The 9,502-nt window shown below is 34.4% G+C and overlaps 1 protein-coding gene across 4 annotated transcripts; it reads right to left on the reverse strand.

Annotated features, from left to right (window-relative positions):
• Nucleotides 1-2,124: 2,124 nt before the first annotated feature.
• LOC130820568 (uncharacterized) lies at nucleotides 2,125-9,214 on the reverse strand. 4 transcript variants are annotated; one of them, XR_009045233.1, is made up of 6 exons: nucleotides 7,923-7,990; nucleotides 7,305-7,503; nucleotides 6,112-6,404; nucleotides 5,837-6,019; nucleotides 3,545-5,734; nucleotides 2,954-3,091 (listed from the first exon to the last, which is right to left on the reverse strand). XR_009045233.1 is itself a non-coding variant. In XM_057685990.1 (5 exons), the coding sequence occupies exons 2-5, from the start codon at nucleotides 7,430-7,432 to the stop codon at nucleotides 3,840-3,842; spliced, it is 2,499 nt and encodes an 832-aa protein (XP_057541973.1). In that variant the 5' UTR covers nucleotides 7,433-7,503; nucleotides 7,923-7,990; the 3' UTR covers nucleotides 3,115-3,839. The 4 variants fall into 4 exon arrangements, 3 of the variants coding, with proteins under 3 accessions (XP_057541974.1, XP_057541973.1, XP_057541975.1); XM_057685990.1 differs by lacking the exon at nucleotides 2,954-3,091 and having other exon boundaries at nucleotides 3,115-5,734; XM_057685992.1 differs by lacking the exons at nucleotides 2,954-3,091; nucleotides 3,545-5,734 and adding an exon at nucleotides 8,936-9,214 and having other exon boundaries at nucleotides 5,873-6,019; nucleotides 6,112-6,414; nucleotides 7,923-7,984.
• Nucleotides 9,215-9,502: the final 288 nt, after the last annotated feature.

Genomic DNA, 9,502 nt, shown 5'->3' on the forward strand with positions numbered 1-9,502 from the left:
CAGAAGCTATTTTAAGGGGTACAAAATTTTAAATAACCATTTAAAAATCATGTGGGCTATTTTTAATAATTAATATCGTTATTTTACCAATAAACCGAATAAAATTATTTAAGTCCTTATATGGTCACAAAAATCCATATAAATTTTTGAACATGTATCTACTGTTTATATAAGTGTCTCATAAAATTTTCATGTCCAAAAGACGTTATTTAGTATTTATTTTATATTTTACCGTTTTCAAACTTACCGATTATTAATAACCGAGTAAAAATTATTAAGGTCCTTAAATGTCAACGAAACCTTCCCAAACTTTTACCAATTTTACCTACTGTCCATATGAGTATGTGATAAAAATTTCAAGTCCATATGTCTTTGTTTGGTAATTATTTTATATTTTACCATTTTACAATTTACCGTTAAACAATTTAACGATTATTCAAAAATAATAAAAAAAATTCCAAACTAAATATATTCTGGCCAAATCCTGTTGGAGACATTATAATATGTTTTTATTAATAATTTTTGATGATGAAAAGTTCATCTAATACCATGTTTTATAATAAGAGTATTTAACACCTTAAAATCTATTAAAATATCAATTTAACGAATAATCTCAACAAAAAGTATCCAAGAAATTTTCTTAACATATAGCTACTGGAAATTTCTTTTAAAATGAATTTCAAATATTTTCAAATTCATATAATCATTTCCATCACAATAACTTTCACAAAGTAGTGTTAAACATGTCTTTAAACATACAATAATTTATAAAATCAACATGCATGATGCCCACAATAATAATACATGTAATAAATTATTCCATACTCAAATTTATCATTTTGACATCATTTTTCAAGATTTAAGAACTTCTCTTTGGGAATTTTAATTTTTTTTTTTTTTAAAAAAGTTTATACACAAACTTTCCCAACTTGTTCTTAAATCCTTTAAAAATCACCCCATGTGACATACCTCGACTCCAAGCCTATATAATTATTCCATAAGCTCCTACGCGTTCTTAGAAGCGGTTCTAACTTCGGGTCCTTGCCCTTCAAGTCTCAATTCCAACTCTTCAACTAAACATATTGCATTCATCCAAAAATCAATAATAATTTTGGATTTCTAACATGCACTTAAGTTTTCCAAGTTAGAGTTGTTAGACTAATACTTGTGATGTTTTTAATATATTTGGAGTATACTTATTATGTTGAGCAACATACTTAGTTAAGTCCCATAATTTTATTTGAATCCTTTAAGTAACAAAATTTATATGTTTGTGGAAATACATTTTCTTACTTTCTATTATGACCTATTTTTATAGATTTATAAGTGATGATTTTCTTAGTTTAGAGATAAAATACTCATTTTATAATGATCTTAGTTTATAGAAAGATTCATGTAAAAAAATGTTTTACATGAACAAGTTTTAACAAAACTAGTGGAATAAGGAAATAAACATAACTTACTCTATACTTTGTGGATTTCTTCAAGTTTGGTGTCTATGGAAAGCTCTTAAGATGAAGATTATTTTTATGGGAGATTTGAGTTTATAAACATAAATTTTCAGAAGTTTTAGATGGGTTTTTGAAGAAGATTTGATGAGAAAAGAAGGTGTTGTAGTTATTGAAAGTTTGAAGGATTCTAGTGTTTGTTCATGGATGAACTTGGGAGCAATGTGTTGGGGTTTATGGCTGAATAATTATTCAGAAAATGGAGTGTTTTTGCTTCAAATATTTGCCTTTTGCATGCTTGTAATGATGCACAAGCTTTGGGTAGAACAAAAGGAATTTTGGGTAGTGTGATTGACTTGAGTGTGTAAGTGAACAAGGAGCTACTAAGGGGATTTGGGACAGCCATATTAGCTGCTGTTTGGGGCTGATTTGGAGTGCTTTTTGTCCTCAATTTGGTCTATTATGGTATAAGAAAAGTTTATCTAAGATAGTTTAAAGTTTGGGTAAAAATTGTTGTACATGTAACAAGTTATGTAACTTGTACTTCATGGTCAAAAATCACTTGTATATGTGAGAAATATTTAATTTACTCCCATCATGGTTATATAATATGTTTGGGTAATAATTAAATTTTTTTTTAAACTGTTATGGGTAGTTGCTCAACTTTAAGTTTTACCTCCAAAGTTTACGTTACTTGTTACGATTCATAATCGCGTTACGAATTAACAAGTTTCTAATCATTGTAGAGAATTTTCAAATTACTACCATCACTAATTAAATTATAATTAGTAACGAATAAATATATAAGAAAAATTAGGCGCTAAAAACGACTAATGAAATCTCCCAATAATACGACTGTTTCAGTCCTAAGTATAACATTTATATATGGTTTATTCCAGTACATAAAAGTAGTGAAGAAAAATGCACAAATAGGTTGCACAACTAGAAAACCCGGTACACTGGTGAACAAAAATGCACAAAACAAAATTTCATCGAAGTAATTGATTGTTTCTAAGAGAGCTATTACATCAATGGCTTGGATTTACAAAATACTATGACTTCATGAAACCAAATGGCTATTATATTATGGTGTTACAAAACATATGCTTTGGGATTGTTTGCCCAATAATATAATTCACAAGTGACAAGCATTTTTACTCTTCTGAATGATATTAATTATTTCTGAGTGTAGGCCAAAATGGAGGGGAAGGGAAAACAACATACTTGTAGTTTCAAGAGTATGGAAACGTCAATGACATGTGCATCCGTTGCTATGATGCTATCATTCATTGTGGAAGACGGCCCAGCCTTCTCTCACGCTGAACGGAACGAGGAACAAAGGCCAAGCCACGGCTGTGGCGACGACCAAAGCTAATAGATGAAGGTACAGAGTCAGAGGTACTTAATCGGGATATAGCAGAGGTAAGGCCTTCCATGGTATCGTCATCTACAGGCATCAAGTTAGAATCTTCATCCTTACAAACAGCTTGTTTGCGTGAGTGTTTTTGTCTCTGTTTCTTAGACAAGTGCACTTTCTTATGAAACTCAAAAGTACTTGGAAATTTGTGCTTGTCCACAAGATGCTGATGCCGGCCTTTGTAACTCTTAAATTTTAAACCACAAGTTTCCACCAGGCACTCATACTGAAGACAAAAATAATTTTACAATCAGAATCAGATATTAGAAAATGTGCAGACAGACGTCTTTTATGCCTATTACAAAACGAACATTGCAAACAACATGATTTCCCTTTCTTAGACACTGATGTAAACAGCCCATATCACATAAAGACGCTCAAGTTTCATCATTTATCTGAATCACCGTCACTAGGCATGGCCACGGTCCGGGTTGGTCCGGTTCCGTTCCGGTTCCATCCGGTTCCGGTTCCACCCGGTTCCGGTTCCATTTGGAACCTGTCGCGAACGGTTCCGGTTCCGGTTCCGGTTCCGGGCGGTTCCAAACGGTTCCTTAGCGGTTCATGAGGCGGTTCCGGCGGTTCCAACTCACGGGACGGGCGGGTCGGACCATCGGTTCCATTTTAATTTTTTCTTTAAATTTTTGTATAATAAAAAAATACTATAATATCGCGGACGTACCTTTGATGATTACTTGATTATTAGCGAAATTCATTGCATGTCAAGTTGTCATCGTTATTGAAATATTTACTAAAATGAATGGAAAAAAATTAATTAATAAGAAACGAATCAATGATAATGTCGATAAAGATGATTAATAAAAAAAGAGGGAGAAAATGGACTTGAACCTAGTACCCAAATGAATACTAAGCTGCCTACGTATCCCGAAGGAATCAAAGCCCACGTAGTTCTTTGTCATACCTTTTATTTATAGTTGTTGAGTGTTGATTCATCGTTGTCGCTTGTCGGATTGATCCTATTCGTCTTCGTCATCATCATGTGGTTGATATTGATTAGATGCTTCCGCTGACTCTCCTCCTGACGATGATGAAGTTGTATCCATCATCATCCATGGATCATCATCGTCGTCTTGATCATCATCGTTCCTTAGTCCTTGTGTTCGTATCTCCGCTTGGTCCCAATCTTTCTTGCAAACACATATTTGAATACTATGTGGAGCAAGACGAGATCGCTTTTCATCCAGAACTCTTCTACCTGCACTAAAAGCAGACTCCGACGCAATAGTGGACGCGGGAATTGCAAGGATATCCTTTGCAATTCTCGATAAAATGGGAAATTTAAAAGATTTTTCTTTCCACCACTCCAAAATATTATAGACACTTGGGTCTATTTCAAAGTGGTGTTTTAGATAACTATCTAGTTCTAAAAATGTGGTCGAGGAAGAAGAAGATCCTACAAAACTATCATCTTGCGTCATTATGTTAGCAATTACTGAATTATAGAAAGAGGGACGAGCCGAAACGCTAGCACGCCTAGACATATCGCGTTTCGGGTTATATACACTAGCGTAAAATTCATACAGTTCAGCTAAATATTTTTTACATGTTCCGACATAATAAGCTACATCGGAAGACGGGCGATCTAACGCTTGATAATAAAATCCTATTACTTTGGTTAGGACCTCGGTTTTAAAACGTGGGTCCAAAATGGTTGCGATTCCATAAATGTAAGGAAAATCGGTAAAATATGATTTCCATTTTTCCATCATTTCAGCAAGAATCGGCCTTAATTGTGGGTTAGTATCTTCTTGTCTATGTTTAAGCAGGTGATAAAAAATAGTAATACATTCACTTATTACTAAGTGAACGTTCGGTTCATAAACATAAGAAAAAATCTTAGTCGCGTGGTCATACGCTTCTAATATGTTATGTACACCTATTGCTAATTCCCAAGTTTCATCAGCTATGAAACTATCTGTACACTCACTATATAGTTGTGTTATTACTGGGCGATAAGCAATCGCCTTTCTTAATAAATCGTTCGTTGACCCCCAACGTGTAGGAGTATCTAATGACCAATACACTTTTTTAAGTTGGTATTGGTCACATAATTGTTTATATCTTCTTTTAATCTTTCCGATCCTAAGCCATTTTACTATATCCCTAATTGGTTCTAATAATTCACTTAATTGTTTTATACCTACTTGACAAGATAAGTTAACTATGTGCGCACAACAACGTATGTGTAATAAGCTACCCCCAAGGATTAAACTAAAGGCGGGTTCGTTAAATAAAAGTTCTATACATTTTATGTTTGCGGTTGCATTATCTGTTGAACAACAAAATATTTTATCTAATAAGTTCCATTCCCTACATATCTCTATTAATCTATATTTTATGTTTTCGCCGGTGTGTCTTTCTGGCATAGTCTCAAAAGCAATTATTCTTTTTTGAATAATCCAATTTCGATCTATCCAGTGTGCTGTTACACACATATAAGATTCTAAATGTGGGGGAGCAGACCATATGTCAGTTGTTATGCTAACCCTACCATTAAACGATTTAAACATTTCAACTAGGCCATAGCGCATTGATTCGTATAATTTAATTGTTCGTCTTTTAAGAGTGTTCCTAGGGATTGCTCTAAATTGTGGTTGCAATTGTTGTCTAGTGAGACGCTCATATGCCCTACTTTCACCGTGGTTAAAAGGCAATTCATCGCAAATTACATACCTAGAAAATTCATCAATCATGTCATTACGATTATATCTAAAAGGCATACCTGTGTTGGGAATGTCCCATTGTGTCTGTCGGCTTCCACTTGTGGTCCCGCTGCCGCTTGATGCATGAGTTTCTTTTGTGATTCCATGCTTCTTTGCCAAATGTTTGTTAAAAGATCCCGTTCCACCACCTAACACGTATTCACAAAACACAATAAATAAATGTTTATAAAATATGAATATATAATGTATGAATGTATTATGTATGTATAAAAAACTTAAAAAGTATTTACCTCTGGCGAAATTGTATGAAACTAAGGGCTTTACTCCTTGACTTTCACAAATTTGACAAGTGCATAGGAACATATCTGGATTCTCGGTTGGTTCTTTTGTGAAATACGACCACACATGTGAAACAGCTCTACCACTAGAAGGTGGCATTGCCGGAAAAGGTTGTCTTATTGGTTCATCTTCATCTAAATAAATAATTTAAAATTATAAAACTATAATTAAATAAATAAATAATTTAAAGTTTAATTAATTTGAAGAATAAAATTATAAAACTAACCGATAGTTTGGAAATTGACTCGTTTACCACGAGCTTGTCTTTGTTGTTGTTGTTCTCCTTGTTCTTCATCTGATCTTGTTGATGACTGTCGAGATATATGTACCCCAATTGGGGTCGTTGGTTCTTCTTCTTGTTCTTCTTCTTCTTCAATTTGTATATCTTTTTCCACTTCTTCTGCATATTGATGTAACTCCGGGTCGTACCCTTCCGGATAATTAGGTTCATAATTATAATTACTAATGGAGGGTGTTGTTGATACCGACGGAGTAGAAGTGGCCTTTCTTTTGGAGGAACTGGAACCTCCTAATGATTTTGCCACTTTAGTAACTTTTTTTGTGGCTCTTTTCAAAAATGAAGACATGATTGATAGTATAGAAGTAAAAATAGAAATATAGAATTAAGAAATAAATAAATGATTAATTATGTAACTAACTAAATTAAGAAATAATTAGAAGACTAATTATGTAATTAAGAGAATAATTGCGTAATTAAAGAATTAAGTAGAGAGAGTAGGAGAAGAGATGAGTTGTGAATGAAAATGATTGAAAGTGATGAGTATTTATAGGATGGATTCCAACGGCTCTCTAACGGCTCTCTAACGGCTAGTTTGGCTCAACGGTTCCATGGAACCGGTGGGCCGGTTCAACCGGACCGGTCCCGGTTCCGGTTCCGGTTCCGGTTCCATGGAACCGTTGAGCCGGTTCAACCGGACCGGTCCCGGTTCCGGTTCCAGAACCGGTTCCATGGAACCGTTGGACCGGTTCTCCCGGACCGGTTCCGGTTCCAACCCGCGGGTTTTTTGGCCCGGTTCACGACGGTTTTTTCCGGCGGTTTCACGGTTCCGGCGACTTTTTTCCGGCGGTTTCACGGTTTCGCGGTTCGGGGCGGTTCGGAACCTGTCGCAAACGGTTCCGGTTCCGGTTCCGGTTCCAAGCGGTTCGGGACCGGTTCGGTTCCGGGTAACCCGCCCCGTGGCCATGCCTAACCGTCACTGAACATTAGTGTAATTTATAATGTCTAATGCTGTATTATTTCTTGAGGTCTATTAGCATTCTTGTAAGGAAAATTAAAAACATGAGAATCACCATTGCAATTTTAAAGCTTTGCAACAAATATATTATCCTGGTTTTGGGCAAGTATGTGGGGGGTGAGAAAGAAATAGTGGAAATGAAAAGTGGAGTGTAAGTGCTTACCATGGGATAACCCCTAGCGACCTTGGCCTTAAAGTAAGAATCATGCACTTCAGAGACATGTATGCTAAGTAAGCGCTGTGTTGGATATGCTTTATGGCACACCGAACATGAAGCAGTATGGCTTCCATTATAGTGATCCTCAAAGCCTTCTAAAGAAGTTAACCGTGAACCACAACCAGCAATCGGACAGAGAATCTCCCTACAATCATGTTATCACACGAGGAAGGCAAATCTAAATCATTTATATAGAAGCAGGATTAAAAAAATTTGAAAGATGGAATTAAAAATTAAAACATGATCTTATGCAATTCCGGAAAAGATTGAAAACCTAATGACTGGTGAGAGTTAGCATTTCTTCACACAATTGATCAGGACAAGTGAAGTACACTTTTATTTAAACTCATACACCAAATTTAGTCCTCAAAAAAGGAACAGAGAACCTTATGGTACAGGATAGCCTGATAAGGCAAAAATTTAACCAAAGAGACTCAAGTTTCAAATATCATGTTTCCTAGGATTCTTAATGTGAATAAGTTACAAGGAATGGGAAGATATCAAGTGTTATTTTCATAAAATGTAAATAAAAGAAATCTAAAACAGCTAACTGTAAATTATTACCTTCCACAATCTTCCATGTCAACAAGCTGTTGCTTTTCATCTTCAGACAACTCCAAGGCAACCTGAACGTGTAAAGTATTTAAGCACAAGAAAGAAACTACATATATAGTATAGAGGTACAGGTGCTTTCTATCAGCTTTACATGGAATCAAATAACAGCACTAAATTCAGTGTTCAACTGAGCCGATCAGAGAGTTCCAGCCTGACAGACAAGCCAGTTCTTCCAGTGTTATCATTTCAAATATAAAGAGAGCGCTTTGTTTTTGGAAAAAAAAAAAAAAGAATGAGCAATCACCAAGAAAAACTAAGCCAGAAATCTGAATTAAACTCTAGGTTTACGAGTACAAGATCTGAAAATACTAATCTAGATTACTATTTGGTTAATCATGGATAATATTCTTATAAAGGCTCCTAAATCCTAATTGTTAATACTGTGATCTGCAAATACTAATCTAGATTACTATTTAACAATGTCCAAAAAGAGGTTTTAAATTCCCAGACTGGAATGGTTTATGATTGAATAACCAAAAAGGTCCACTTTTTATGAAGTAATGAAAAGACCAAGGGGGATGAGAATGACACATTTTCTATAGGACGACCTCTAAATTGACATCAATTTTTCATTTGTATAAATCAAGACATAAGAACATGCGCAGATCAATATTTCGTTTTCATAAAGTTTCATGAAGTTCCGATTCATAACAGCTCCACAAAATTACATGCGCAGAACTCCGTAACTAATAAAGAAAGAACAGATAACTGATACAAAAGATAACTTTATCACACTAATAGCAATTAATTTCATATATCAATAACATATAAAACCCTAGAAATAAACTATTTAACCTCTCAATTCTTCTAAACTAACTTCGCATGATTCTAAACAATAAATCAAAAATTAAGTTTCATTACTTAACCTGCTGTCAATTCACCTAAGCTCATTACACGTGATTCTGAACGAGAAATCACAAAAATTGGTTTATTTAAATTAAGAAAAGCTGAGAAATTTAAACCTGTTTAGCAAGAATTTGTCGTTCAACATCGCCGGAAGTGAAAAAGGGAGAATCGGGAGAAAACTTTCGACGAAGACATTTCCATGAAGGGAATTCTGATTCTCCTTTACTTCCTCCTTCTTCAGTAATCATTGCCATTTTTAGAAAAAGAATCCAAAATTTCTTGGTAAATATTAACCGTTTAATTTTTGATTTTTAATGATCAGATGTCTCAGAAGAGACGATTTTCAATGATGTTAAGCTTTTTCTTGTTGCCGTTGCATTTTTAAGTTTGGGGATTCTTCATTTAAACTAGGAATACTAGCCCGACGACTCAAGAAGGGACTATTGCGGAAAATTTGAAAAAAATAAGATGTTTTAATGAATTTATTTTAAAAATAATTTTTATTTAAATTTTATTTTTAAAATAAGCGTTTTTGAATTCGAAGCTAGATTTGGTGTATACTCACACTTACTAACAGCGAATTAAAAGAAATGGTCAAAATTTTAGTCAAACCTCAAGTCGTTGTTACTAACAGCGAAATAAAGGTTGACTGGTCAAACCCTTATGTCGCTGTTACTAACAGT

The sequence above is a fragment of the Amaranthus tricolor genome, chromosome 8 (assembly GCF_026212465.1).
Source record: "Amaranthus tricolor cultivar Red isolate AtriRed21 chromosome 8, ASM2621246v1, whole genome shotgun sequence".
NCBI lineage: Eukaryota > Viridiplantae > Streptophyta > Magnoliopsida > Caryophyllales > Amaranthaceae > Amaranthus > Amaranthus tricolor.